The sequence below is a fragment of the Theobroma cacao genome, chromosome 1 (genome assembly GCF_000208745.1).
Source record: "Theobroma cacao cultivar B97-61/B2 chromosome 1, Criollo_cocoa_genome_V2, whole genome shotgun sequence".
NCBI classification, from domain to species: domain Eukaryota; kingdom Viridiplantae; phylum Streptophyta; class Magnoliopsida; order Malvales; family Malvaceae; genus Theobroma; species Theobroma cacao.
This window is the reverse complement of record NC_030850.1, coordinates 10,419,088-10,434,220: the sequence shown is the minus strand read 5'-3', so window position 1 is coordinate 10,434,220 and position 15,133 is coordinate 10,419,088. Positions and strand designations below refer to the sequence as shown.

Sequence of the window (15,133 nt, the reverse complement as noted above, 5' to 3'; positions counted from 1 at the left end):
ATGCTCCCTGAGAGCACTAGAGCTCTCTTAGAGAGCCCAATAAAGAGCTTTTTTAAAAAAATTAATAAAATTATAAAATAATTTTTTTAAAATTAATAAAAAGTAAAATCATTTTTATAATATTACTATGTAATCAAACTAACGAAAACACTAACGGTTAATTAATGACTAAATCTATGTATCTAACGAAAAATATTTTTTTTGAACAGAATGCCTATTTTAAAAACTAATGAATTTGTTTGAAATTCAATTAAAATTTAAAAAAAAAAAAAGCATTTTATCTTAAATATTATGTAGTTGATGCTGATTATGCTAATATAAAAAGAAATCTATCACCTATAAAAGTGAAAAATATTACATTCTTGATTTTAGAAGTTGCAGTAAGTAGCAAAAATATAACAAGTTTTGTAAGCTTAAAGAACTAATGCATTAAAACCAGTAACCAAATCTGGCGATGATTCCAGACAGTGAAAGCCTGAAGCAAATCAGGCAGAAAGTGCCTTGGCATAGTTGTCAAGCTGTCCCGGCCGAGCACTTTTATCTGCAGAAATTTGCTTTCATGATATTGCTGAAATTGCCCAGTCCGGCTATACTGCTCCAGTCTGTAGAGCTTCTCCCAGAGGAACTGAAGCAGCGTTGACTTTCTGAGCCGTCACTTGGATTTGGCAGTTCCAGGAAATTAGCCGTGCTCTATACAGATACTTCATGCTTTTATTTACACGAATTGGCAATTTTAATGGTCGTTACACACTTAACAGAAGATCTTCCACATTTTGAGAATTCTCAAGTGCCACAATATGATTCTTGAATGAAGCTGCGGCTTCTTCCCTCTTTTCTAGCTGCCCCAGCTTGTCAAATACGATGGCCATCAAGTAGAAAGCTTCAGCTGCTAATTCATGATACTGAGCAACAAAAGCAATTTCATCCCATTACGCAACGGTCCATAATACACACGAAAATTTTAATACAAGCACAAAAGCAAAGCAACAGAGCATAGGGAAAAATGAATATTCATATTTAGAAGTGGTATTGTACCCATAATATGTCAATTAATTAGGCCATCTTTAAACAGCAATGGAAAGTGTTCACAAAGTGGACACCAAAAATGGAGCCAACCTTTATATGATCAGATGAATACTACTTGTGTTCAATGAAATGCATAGATTCTTGTTCCTTTCTTTGTATGGAATTCTCATGCCACTATTTCATACTTTTTATGATCTATATGTAAATTAAGGTATTTAAAACAATTGGAAATGACTAAAATAAAGAGCAGAATATGCTGAAACTTGAAGAAATAAATGCTGTGCACTCCAAAATAAAGTCAATTGAAAGAGTGATAAAGAGAGAGCATCTAGACATTCCATATCAAAAGTCAACTAACCTCCAAAGCTTGCAACTCATCTGAAGCTTGCCTTAAGGGATCCAGCACAACCTCAGGATTGTCAGAAACTGATGAGGAAAGTCAACAGGGGAGTGCAGTGTGATTAAGTACATAAAATTTTCCATTCAAACACGCTTAACAGAAAGAGGATATGACAAGAGAGAGAGAGAGGGAGGGAGGGAGGAAAAGAAAAAAAAAGTTAAAAAGGAAAGGGTAAATTCATCCTTATCCTCAAAGTTGGGATCTATTACCAAAAAAACTTCATCCTTCAATTGCAAATCATTATAATGCTAATTATGTATTTGTTGCAATATTAACTTTAGTTAATCACTCTAATAAGATGAATTACAACTTGAGCTTTGTACATCATTTGATAAAAGTTATATTTTAGACTGTTCGAAAGCCTGTTCTCAAAGAATTTAAACTGAAGCACTTCTATCCAACTTATTTGCAGCTTAATTCAGAGTGACCTATGAACATACCCTGCCATTGAGAAAAATCCCATCATACCAGAGTTATCTACATTTTCAAATCTTTGTAAAACTTCCTCCATTAACTTCTTAGCAACATCTTCATTCTCACTGCCTTTACCAGCATCTTTTCCATTATCTTTTAATAATACGCCTACATTTTCATAAACAACTTGTAAATACACCATTCATTTGCTATATATAATTTCAAATTTTATTAAATAGTCCTTGCTTTGTAACTTCATTTATTAGGTGAATTTTCTATCTAATAAAACAACAATGATTTCCGCTCATCTTACACTTGATAAAGCACACCCTTATTGAGGGATTAATGTCTTGCTCTCACTCCTCATTTGTCAAACCTAGAGTCCTAGACTTCAATTCCAACATACAATGCTCTCCATTTGTTCAACATATCCTGCCAGAAAGCATGGTAGACAATAACCTTTTATAGCTACTGCTGACTCCAAAAGGAACATCCCCAATATCCCTTCTCAACAAAAGTCCAATCAAGATTTAAATTCCAACATACCATGCTCTCCAATCATTCAACATACCCTCCATAAAGCATTGTTGACAAGAACTTTTATAGCTACTGTTAATTCAAAAACAACTCCCTCCATCTTCCTTTTTAACAAAAACCCAAACCAGGACAATTCAACAAAAGTCCAATCTAGATTTAAATTCCAACATACCACGCTCTCCAATCATTCAACATACCCTGCCACAAAGCATAGTAGGCAAGAACTTTTATAGCTACTGTTAATTCAGAACAACTTCCTCAATCTCCCTTTTTAATGAAAACCCAAACCAGGACAATTTTGGTCTCAACTGCTTCTAAGCTTAAGTTAGTAATTAAAAGATAACCGTATGGTACTACGGTTTATATAGTAAGCTGTATCTTAATGCATAATGGTATTATTGTTCACCTTTGTTCTCATGTCCCTCACTTGTTCCTCTTCATTGAGTATTTATTGTTAACATTTAAATTTTTCTTGGTAAACATAACCTTCATGAATCTTTCTCTTTTTCATTCCTTTTGAAGAAAAGGAACCTTCAGAACTTACTATGTTTCTAAGCCCTCTTTGCATGACATTACAATTAATCATTCAACTTGAGCTCAAGTTAGATGAAGTCCGAGCAAAACAAAGTTTAATACAAAAAGGTCTAGATCCCACTAATATTTGATTAAACCTGAGAACAGAATTAAAGATTAAAAATAGATAAGGCAAAAAGTTGACAATCTAACAGGTTTTGATAAACCTTTCCCACATACCAACCCACCCCAATTCTCAAATTCCTTAAAAGAAGAGGAAAGGGAGAAAGGAAAAATACAGGGCATTTGCTCTACTTGAAAAATTAGGTTGGAATAAATGCCATACGGTGGGGCAAAATAAAAATAACATACCTGAGAAGTTTGGATCTGAGAGATAACATTTTGCTTCTGTAATATAGGCCCGACCACTGAGCTCCAAACCTCCATGGCCAAGAATCATTGGAAAAGCACCATGTATAAGACTTAAAGCTGTCTTTGTATGATTTGATCCAAGCGAAAGCCATAACTCAGCCAGTGTAAGGGTTGCTGATGCTCTAAGTAGATCCAAGTTAAATGACTGACAATATGAGAGGCTCGCTAATGCATATGGAAGGCCCACAACAGCATTTCCTGATTTCTAATGACCACGAAAAAAGCAAATATCATCTTTTCAGCACTTTGCAAAAGAAAGAGGGGCAAGATATTATAGCACATGACAAGGATGCAAACAATTGCAAGCCTGTGTGACTAGGACACAGATTGAATGTTGAACCAACCTATCCATCTATTTCACAATAACATAACCTATTTAAAGTGTCAATATATCAAAACTGCCAAACTCCAGCCTCATAATCATGTAGCTCTTTCATGAGAAACATTGGCATGAAAAGGTTATTCATTTCAAGTAGAAGAAAGATTTGAGAGGAGGCTAAAAGGTAAACAGAAATTTATATGGGCAGTGCAGTAAAAAAGATTTAATTTGAAAAATCTGTTAAGAATGGCCTTCTGGCTGACGCTAATATTAAAGATCTAGTCTATGATACAACAACTTTTTCTTCCCCAAGGCACTCATATTGAACAAATAGCTGAGATAGGATGATTCTAAATAAATGCTTGTACAAGGTAGGGATAGTACCAATTGGGCACAAAAAGATGGTACATTTTTAAAGTGATTTGGACGTGTGAAGCAAAAGGCCTAGAAATGCCCCTCCACAAAGATGTGACATAAGTAAAATATGTGTCAGAAGGAAGAAAGGAAGACTAAATAATCAAAATGGAGGAGACATGCTTAAGGTGGTTTATATCTCTGAAACAAAAGCCTAGAAATGCCCCTTGACAAAGATGTGTTGTAAAGAAGATGCCTATGTCACAAGAAAGAAGAGGGTACCAAAATGACAGTAAATTGAAACTATTGGAAATAACCTTATTTTAACTGATCTTACTCAACATAAATACCGAATATATCACAATGATGTAATATGATTCATGTAATCCATCTTCCACAGCAGGAGAGTGCTTTGTTTGTTGCTTCACATTGTTGGAGAAACCAAAATAGATATGGTGGAAAAAATGACTTTGCTTTCTACAGGTTTTACTTAGGAAGCAATATGTAGTCCTAAACAAAGCAGAATAATTTAGCATGGCCAATATAATAGACTCCATGCAAACTAAAGGCTTTGTTTGTTGTTTGTTTTAGTGGTCGACACATTAGATACCATCAGCTGAACACTTGTAAGAGGGCATGGACCTCCAAATAGAAGGAAATACATACAACCAACTTGAACATATTCATGTCCAGCACTCATACCCAAGAATGAATCAAGACAGAATTTAATTGACTTCAGTTGATTTCTATAGAAAAGAAGAAAATTTTACACCAACAAGCCTAGTTCTTTAAAGAAATTCAGTTTGACTTTTGTGGGCATCCATTAAAAGATTCCGTAGCCCTAAGGTACAGTGCTTAATTTCTTCTTCTATTTAACAGAGTTGGACCTCAATGCACAAACCATCAAAATATAATTTGTTAACTTACCCCTGGACCTCTGGTCTAGTTTCATATCATATTTGACCCCCACCCACCCCAAGCCTGCCCCCTTCTTTGGGAAGGAAAGAGACTTACGTGGTCTGTTTAAAGTAAGTGTAAATAATTTCATGCAAATAGGTACCCTTTATAATAGCACTATAGATAGCTAAAATTTCAATTTATATATGTTCCACCTCTAATTGCATAATATAGCTATCAAATGCATTATCATACCATGTGAATTTCAGCAAGCAGAAGAAGAACAGATGCACTTTCAACTTGCAGATTGAATTTGTAGCACATGCAAAAGAGGGAGTGTGCCACAGCTGCTGCCTGCAAAGATCATCATGGGATAACAAATATGGAAATTCAGAAACAGTTAAAATATATTGGTTAATATTAGAAAATAAGGAACCAATGAATAGCTATGAAATTTAACAACCACCAAAATCAGAACAAATTCCCAATTATTACATGAGTTGAAGAAACAAATCAAGATCATCACTTTCATTTAGCATAATTTTAATAGTATTTTGGTAGCCTCTAACCCTCCTGACAGTTGATAAATACTGACTGACATATCCAATATTTGTATTCAATGTTTTCCAGACTCCACATTCATTAACTCCCTAATTTTCAACATGCTGTGTGTTTGTGCATATGCAGAATAATTGAATGAAAATTTCTGCAAGGATTGACACGCATCAAAAACCTCATGCAAACATAGATACATAAAAAAAAACTCTGGTATCACCTTCAGTTTGCCCCTCCTTTCAAACTTACAGCAATTGTTAACCAAATAATTACTTCAAATTGCAATACACACTTCATCTCTACCTCAAATTTTGGAAATAGAGCAAACTAGCTACCACACAAGAATGTGGCATGCATCTCATGCACAAACCTGGCTAAACTGCTTTGCCGCAAGCAATGTACGAGCATGGCGAAGGCTTGCCTCTGTCTTCAGATCCATGTCCACAGCAGTTACAGATGACGCCAAAACTCCAAGCTCATCGCATACTTGTTGGGCAAGCTTGAGATGTCCTCTAGTTATCATAAGAAAAATATGAAAACAATTCAAAACTTACAATAAATATGACAAAAGCACTATATATAAATTTCAGTATGTAACTGTACCGATGTAATGCACGCTCATGGAGCAGCTGTAACTTCAGGATCAATATCCATGATTTGGAGACACATAAAAACTTCTCTTCCGCAATTTTAAGAGCAGCAAAAGCCTCTAGAAGCAAATAGATTTAACAACAAATTATAAAAATTTGATAAAAAAGTGCAGTGATAACAAGAATGATATGCATATACACATGGGTGTTAGCAAAGGAATCTATAAGGGTGTGCTCAAGCAGTTCTATCTGAGCATGAGCATTTCAAACAGATCCAAATAATCACATAGATCAGTTCACTTCATTCTCTCTAGCTATTGCACATCCTTGAAGTATATGTCAGTGCCCACATGAACATGAGACACAGAGAATCTGGATGCCATCTCCATGCTGTATTCTGCTGAAGGTTATTACTATCTAAAACCAGATATGTAACTAATATTTCAAGTTACAAACACAAAAAGAGAGGTACTCTCAAATATTAATAAAACTAGAACCAAATATATAGACATCACTTCAAAAGCAAAAGAAAAAAAGTCCTAACCTGTTTTAACCAACAATTAGTAAGAAAAACAAATTAACTGCAGGGAGAAATGCTGATAATAAGGCATTGAAACATTTGATCTGACCTTTGTAGCCTTTAAATACTGCCAGATGTTGTACAAGCTTCACATATACTAATGCTGCATCAGATGAACTGGAATGTCCAATAATGGTAAACCTCAAGTTAAGAGAGACTCAAATGGATAAAGCACACACTAATAATGCAAAATAGAAATATATAGTATATAGCCAACTACTAGATTGTTTTCATGAATAATACCTTGAAGCATCAGCGAAGCAAGTTGCATAAACTAAAGCATTCACTCGAGCAAGTGGGGCGCTGGCAAGAGTACACAAGAAAAAGAAGAAAAACATCAAACAAGCAATTAATATGATTTAATCAGAGCTAGAACAGGAATTAAACACACAATCAGATAAATGAAATATGAGTCTTCATGCTTTAGCCAATTGCAGGGGGAAATGACAAAGTCAGGCTACATCCTGTGTTCACAAAATGCAGAAAGAGTGGCAGGAAAACCATAAAATGAAATCAAATAAAATGGTGAAGAATGAAGAGTGGTGAGGGTAGTAATGCAAAGAGCAAATTCCTAGTTCTACTCATCTTGCCATATGATGAAACATGAGGAAGAAAAGACAAGTGAGGAAGGGAGAATTGATAAATTTGATGTTTACTCATGGAAACACCAGGACACCTAAAGGCACGTGCTAGCATCAAGAAGCACATGAGAGTATTACCAAAAGGACCAGAAGCTTACATTCACCAAGTGAATCTCCTACTTGCAGACTAAAACTATCAGTCAATCGCTTTTATAAAAAAACCCTTGATGTAGGTTATGTTGAAAAGATATGTACAATCAACTAGAAGAATGACAAGTCAAAACTGTATGATCTTAAATCAGTGCAAAAAGGAACAAACAAAATCTAACAAGTGCTTGTTAAATGTCACCTTCCATATATCTCCCATGCAGTAGCACGATGTAAATATGAAGAACCTACTAACTGCAGAACAGATCCAGGAATTGAACTTGGTTGTGTACAGAATAGGAAAGGATTAGAATTGTTCCTAGAACTATTATCTTGAGACAGCACTAACGAACCCATGGGCTTTTGCAAGTTCTTAAGCCATGCAGTACTAAAAGCACCATCTGTTGTCATTGTAGAGCCTTCGCAACAAAATTCACTGATTAAGTGATAACCTAACCTTAGTTCCTGCAAAGATTATACATAGTATGAAACAAAATGCAATCACAAAAGTGCTCGTATATACAAGCAACAAGCATGGTGATAAACAAAACTACATTACCTTGCAAACACTAATTGGGCATGTCCTAAGCTTCATGGAAGCCTTGGGACCAAATGATAGCAGAGGTCTCTGCACATGCTGCACGAGACAATAAGAAGGTTCCATATTCACAAAAGAATAAAAAGATTAAAGAATTAACAGATTTAGAAATTGAAAGAACAAAACGGAAAAAGCCCTCACTCTATGTACCACGGGTTTCATTAACCTTACAAGAACCAAGAATATAAGTTCCGTTTCAGCTACATCTTAAAAGATATCTTCATGACTCATTAGGAAATATACACAATGATAAGAAGAGAACCAAGGCTATATAAAAATGGAAAAGATTGGACCAATTTACGGCTGAAATTTTTCTCTTTGCCGTATGCACTCTAGCTCTTTCTTGTATTTTAACAGCAAAGAGCTGGGTTAATAGGACAAATTTCTTAACTAGATTTAGGGTTATATGAACCCAATAAATAGAAAGTAGTAGCCGATTATTGGGTATACAGAGTAAACGTGTCTGATACGATATGATAGCTAGTTCATTCTTGTTTTGCCCATGAATCATTGGAGTTAGAGAAATTATATGACTAACAATACGAGTAGAGCATGCAGTGAGTGGGCTGAAGCCAGGGGACAAGGGTGATTTTTCCAATGCCTGGTCACAACTGCCTGTAGCTTATTCTGTTAAGAAGTTCTTATATGTTCTAGATTTCAGGAACTTCTTTTCTTCGGGTAGTAGTTCCCTATTCCTTTTTAAGTTCTTATAATGCATACTTTTGGCATTTTTGGATGCTCATTAATTATGAGGACTTTTACTTACGAGGAGAGAGAGAGAGAGAGAGAGAGAGAGAAAGAGAGAATCCCACCACATATATCGTATCCAACAAAACACAAGTTCTTCAGAGGAATCTTATTACATTGATTCATGGTAACATTCATCATGATATTCCCCACAAAAGTACAAACTTATGCATTAAAAACTCTGAACCTATGATATTACCCAAAAAAGAACCTCTCTTAAAGCACCAACAAGCAAAGATCATTCTGATGCTACAACATAAGTGATAATATGTTCATGAAAGGAGAAAAAGTGAAAAAAAAAAAAAGAAAGAAAGAAAGAAATTTAAAACTTTGTAAGTACCCCATCATAAAAGCCACATGAAATGGTGGTAACTTCCATAGGGTTTATGAGTTTGTATATGTGCAAGCTTGTTTGTGCACACGAATATCTCCCTCACATCATTTTATCAACCAAGGGAGTAGAATATTGCATTTCAATTTAGCATTCTAAATCTAATTATCAACATAACTCAAAATCAGTTGTAACAAACTAGTGTCAATTGATACCAGGCTTATGAGGCTCATTTGGGACTACAACTCAAGCTCACTTGCTCATGAGTAACCAAAACATATTTCTATGCAATTCCAGAATAAACATATTTGATTACTTCAGATTCACATCACAAGTTGGAAATACAGAGATAATAGCAAAAGTGTAAAGAACTGAAGATAATGAAACAGTTCTACATGAACACTAAACTCTCAAATCCATTCTGTCTAAACTGCTAATAGCATCCAACAAGCAATTCCCAACAAATATAAGATTGTTGTTTTACCAGATATACTTCATCTTCCTACAGAAAATACATGAGCATGGCACCAAAAGAAAACTTTAAATAGCTACAAGTTTATTAAAATATTCTTCATCATCAATCAGCAAAATCGCTGATATAGATGTCTTCCTCATTCCTGGGGAGAGGTTCTCCATACACCTAGTTAGAGGTCTCTGACAGCAATGCTTGTAAGATGGATAATTCAGAATACTCTTAGAATGTTTAAATAAAGTTGTTGTTCTCAAGCCTTGACCGAATGTTCTAGCACTTGCCCTAGAAAAATCTCCACTTTGGCAGATTTATGTGCAAGAACATTTCAGTTTGTTCTAACCAGTTCATTACTAAGAGAATTTATTATATACTAAAAAATGTTCTGGCTAAAGAGCAGCTCAATGTTACATCATAAAATAACAGAGCTATAAAGACTTAGCTGCAGCAAATCTCATCCCTAAGAAAATAGTTTTATCTTAACCAAGGGCAGAATGAATGACAAACGCACATCAGTTATAATGAAGGCAGGAAAAAATCAAGTCGTAGAGGAAACTGCGCATTATGCACTGATACCCATTCTTACCGTCAAATCAAATTTAGCCATTGAAAGATGATTGGCAGCTACCAATTGTTTCAATTTTAAACTCTCTGCTCTCTTTAGAGATCCTTTCAAGAGAACAAACAGTTGTTGCTGGACAGACAATGAAGTGCCTACACTGGTCATCGGAGAGAATGGCGATCCAAGTATTCCACTGGTGGTTGAGAAACCAATTTCAGACAACAAGTTGGAGATAGCTGCTAGGGTGTATGCCAGACAAGTATCATTGCTGTGCTGCGAAAATTCAAATTATGTGGCCTAATAGTATGAAAAGCATTTGAAATAATTGGAAAATTAACATTCAATGCCATCAGGCTAATAGAATGAAGTTACCTGTTGGGAGACACGAACAGCTTCAGTAAGGACCTGAAATCATCACAGAACAATCACCATAAGCAAAAAAAGTGAGCCTGTCACTAAGGCTGGGCTGAGTTTGAGGTTGGGGCAAGTTAGGCAATGGTTTTCCCAATTCATCTTGGGACATGAAGCTCTTGCCAAATACAGGCATCTAAACATATATATCAACTGAGCTCAGCCTACCAAAAGTAAGAGCATCAGGAGCTCTGACTGGCCTTGGCATAAAGATTTATTAAGCAGCATATGGAGACAACCTAAGACTAGGCATTGTTTTTAGGACAAACATCTTTGACAGAACTCAGCCAATCCCCCCAACTTAATAAAGGCACAGCCCAAAATTTTCAAGACACATGGGTAAGCCTTAGCCACCGCAATCCAATCAACAATCCTACTTGCCACCACAACTTTTTCAGTAATTGCCACGCAAATCTAGGCATATCATAGGAAAGTAAGTCCTGCAGTCATGCTTACCTCCAAAGCCTGCTTAGGATGCCCAAAGTGAAAGTGCATCATCCCCAAACATAACAGTGCAATCTCATATCTTCCAAAACTATTGCAACCAGTAGGAGGAACAAAATCAAATCCCTCAATTCCTGCACTATTGTGCCAAAATTTATCAGAATGGTTCATTTCTGCCAAATAGCTTCTTCCACTCTATTTAAAAGCCAAGAGAACAATAAAAGAAGATAGCTCAAACAGAAACATATTCACAGACATGTATGAGTCTAGGGACCTATTAATATTGGTGGATACTCATGCGGCACCCTAAATAGGGTTTACTATTTAAGGAAAATAATACATAACAACTCTTAAAACAATTTAAAACATCAGAGAATGTTATTGCTTCCCCCAAACCCATTCAAAGCAGAATATGAATGTCAAATATGGCTGGCACATGAATCTGTACAAAGTTTAGCTATCCCTCAATCAAAATCCCTGATAAGTCCATAGATTCTTTCACCTTCTAAAAAAACAGGACTCTGACACCCATTTCCATATGCAAAACCAAATATGTTAATTTGTACAAGAAGTTCTGATATTATGTACATCTCAGTCCTAATAATGCTTCACAGTCCTGAACTATTACATGTACCAGCACCAGTTTTTAAGTAAGAGACTAACACATCCTAAATAAACTAATCGCATTAACAAAACAAGTGGAAGCAAAAAATATTAAGATAAAAAACTAAATACGTTAATTGATGAAGAAAAGAATAACGAGCACCAAAGGACATTAGGAACTGCTATAAGTACAATAAGCAGTACACTTGTATATAAATAGGGAAAAAAAGGAAGTTCCAATTCACCTGTAATCAAAGTAACGATGAAGATTTTCCAATGCAGAAAAATAGTCATCATGATACAGGCTATTCAAGTAACGCAAAAAGTGAACCTGCATCATAATATAACAGAGGCAAAAGGTATTAGTGCTGGAGTTCAAGTAATATGAGTCACAACACCAAATCAAAGCCAGAAGAAGAAAGAGAGAGCATGTGGAACTTAAATAAGCAAGTCAACCTACACGATGTAGCTCAGGGGCCAACTTCTGAAGTTGCCTTAAAGTCAGTTCAAAGGCATTTAAAGTGAAAGAACTGCCATGCCTGCCACAAGAAAATGACTTGCAATCTAGTTCAATTTAAATAGCATTTCAAAAAGTTAAAAAAATGTAAAATGTCAACAAATGGCTTACTTTTCAATCGCATCAGCTTGCTCTGTCAAGTAGCCTTGTATTTGCCAATTGGTGCGCAAAAATACCCCACCATTGGGATCAAAATCTCTGAGTAAATCGCCAGAAGAGGCATATGAAGAAGATTCTCTGCCTTTGTCATTGTGTTCTGATTTAGGGTCAGCAAAAACCTCAATATCTGCATGTGTAATTACAAAACTGATAAGCAATAGACTAGTACAATGGTACGGATTTAACATAAACTCACCATAATAACGTCACAATTAACTCAATTTTGATAAATGAAACAAACATTCAAAGCCATAAACTCTAACCCAAGACACCTTAAATAAAGCAAAAAGTTTAGCAACCAGAACAGAAACCTAACTATTCAGTAGGCATATTAAGTGACAACCGATGAGCAGAATAGTATATAAAGTATCATCAACCAAAGGAAACAAGAGTATCCTCCAGTTGACACCAAGTGCTTTTTGCATTACTTAAAAGCTTGTCACTCTTAGACAGTGTCCAAACAAAAATCCCTTATATTCATTTTAAGATTGATGAAACTAGATGTGAAGTCAACAAATAGATTCATTGGCTTCTAGTGTACAATTTTTGTGATTTAATAAATATTATTAGCAACATGCCAATGAAAAATTGCACTAAAAATCCTACCATCATAAAAAATGTAACCATTAGTCTCCTGTTCAAGCAACAGAGTGTAATAACTTACAATCACAAAAACATGCTTTACACGTATAAAACTACCTTCAACCAATGTTGATAGCTCCTTCGGAAGATGAAGATGAAAAGAAACTTGTTCAGTGGCTCTTTTCCTTGCTTCCATTTCTTCATTTATTTTTTTAAAAACAAGATTGAGATCCATGTTCTCATACTCAGATAAAGATTCCAAATCATTACCAGAATCGTCTAACCGGCGCAACTCATATGATGAACAACTTGAAATGGCTTCCTTACAATAGATCCCTATATTTGTCAAAAGATGGCAGATACCCTGCATTGTGTGACAAAATGCAGTAGCATCAACTTAGTCTATGCTTAAACAAGAATCTCTCAAACAGCCCATTCAACCTTCTATTTACACCCAAAAAGGAAAATGGTTAGAAAAACTAAGTGAGAAAAGAAATTATAAATACTTAGAAGAAAAGCATAGAACAGGGGTTTATAACATTTAGATACAATATGTACAAACTCTAATGGTAGAAAATGTAACTGCATTCAACTGAACAGCAGTTACCAGAATGTTAATTTAATTGCTAACCTAACACTTGCACCCAACCATCAATATCAGGATATAGAATGAAAGGTATCAACAAACAGAGAGGGCACTAACAGAATTTTACTTCAATGGGCAGCACAAATCTGAAATGGTGATAACAGCCACATACTCTATCTCTATTGTGATTCTTGCATTGTAATTTCAAGTATATTTTAGAAATTGCAAATAAACCATGATTGGAACAAAAGCAAAGAGTTGCAAACGAGTGCAAGCACCAACACAATTCAAAACATGATATGTACAACTTAAAAGGCAAGATAGAAATACCTCAAAAGTTAAGAGGTTGAAAGCAAGTATGCAACGGCGAAGAAACATCCCCAAGTTACTGTTTGGGTCCAAAATGACCTGGTCATCTTCCATAACTCCTGAATCAGGTCCTCCAAGTATTCCTAAAAAAAGTTATAAATAAATTAACAACAGCAAAAGAGAAGAAGAAGATGACAAAGTGATATAAACAAAAATTAATAAATAAATAAATAAAACTAACCTCGCATATCGTTAAAGAAATTGAATAAATCATCAGGTGATGATAAAGACGATAGCCGACTAGTTAAATGATCAGTTAACCAATGATCCAACAAACCACCAATCTCCCTCAATTGGCTAATGAGTTGATCTAATTTTGGCTCCAAAATGTCATCACACGACTGCAACATGAAAATTTGATAGTGAAAACGTCAAAATGCAACGAAATAATTCGCGAACCAGAAAAGACTAAACTTAACCTTCGATCATTTCGTAACTATTGCAACTTGCTTTTCCGATTCCGGAAGCAAAAACTGAAAGTTCACTTGCATGCAAAAGCGAACATTATTTTCAGAAAAAAAAATAGAAATAAAAGGAAAGCGTTAGAATACCTTGGTGAGAGCTAACAAATACAAGCCCAGGCGGTTGTGTTGAGAAACGGAGGAGAAAGGGAAAGGGACGGAAACTTGAGAAGGGGAAGCGTAGATCTGAACCAAAATGCAGAGAGAAACTTTGTGTGGGGTTATCGCAAAGGCACTCGGTAGTTTTAATGCTCCTGCCATTTCTTTGTAAAACAATTGGGAAATTTGAGCACTGAGTGAGTGAGAGAGGTTTTTCTGGTGTTTATTTTTTTGGTAAAGAACCCAACTCTTGCTATTTTGCTTTTAGGGGTTTCAAAAAAAGTACCGCCCAAACTCTGCTCCATCCGTCTCCCTTCCCCACTCTAACGGCAGAGAAAGGGTTGTAGGAAACAGCTACGCTCCCATTCCAATCATTTAAAGCCACGTTACTGTAATAGCAAGTTGGTTTGAGAAATAAATAAAAATAAAATAAAATAATTATTATGTAAAAATAAAATAAAATAATTATTATTAGTTTGATATAATGAATGAAATTTAATTGAAATAATTATTATGATTTATTTTAATGTATAGCTAGTAATAATAATTTTGAAATAAATAAAAAATAAAAATATCTTTTATTATATATATATATATGATTATTTTATTTTATTTTTTAAAAATTTTAATATTTTATTTATAATTTAATTATTAATATTATAAAATATTAATATTTTATATATAATTTAAATGTTATTATGATTATTTATTTTTAAATTATTTTATTTTTAAATATTAACAATATATAATTTATTTAAAATATAAAAAATTGATAGTTTAAATATTAATATTTTATTTATACTTTAATAATAATATTAAAAATAATAATATTTAATTTATAATTTAAATT

The 15,133-nt window shown here is 34.5% G+C and overlaps 1 protein-coding gene across 1 annotated transcript; it reads right to left on the bottom strand.

Moving 5' to 3' along the window:
* LOC18612222 (anaphase-promoting complex subunit 5) lies at positions 311–14,626 on the bottom strand. Its single transcript, XM_007048896.2, has 20 exons — positions 14,275–14,626; positions 13,905–14,064; positions 13,685–13,806; positions 12,886–13,132; positions 12,139–12,313; positions 11,971–12,049; positions 11,756–11,841; positions 10,920–11,046; positions 10,425–10,457; positions 10,077–10,325; positions 7,905–7,982; positions 7,548–7,810; positions 6,861–6,920; positions 6,667–6,734; positions 6,051–6,156; positions 5,818–5,959; positions 5,148–5,246; positions 3,263–3,527; positions 1,385–1,452; positions 311–902 (listed from the first exon to the last, which is right to left on the bottom strand). The coding sequence occupies exons 1-20, from the start codon at positions 14,443–14,445 to the stop codon at positions 744–746; spliced, it is 2,757 nt and encodes a 918-aa protein (XP_007048958.2). The 5' UTR covers positions 14,446–14,626; the 3' UTR covers positions 311–743.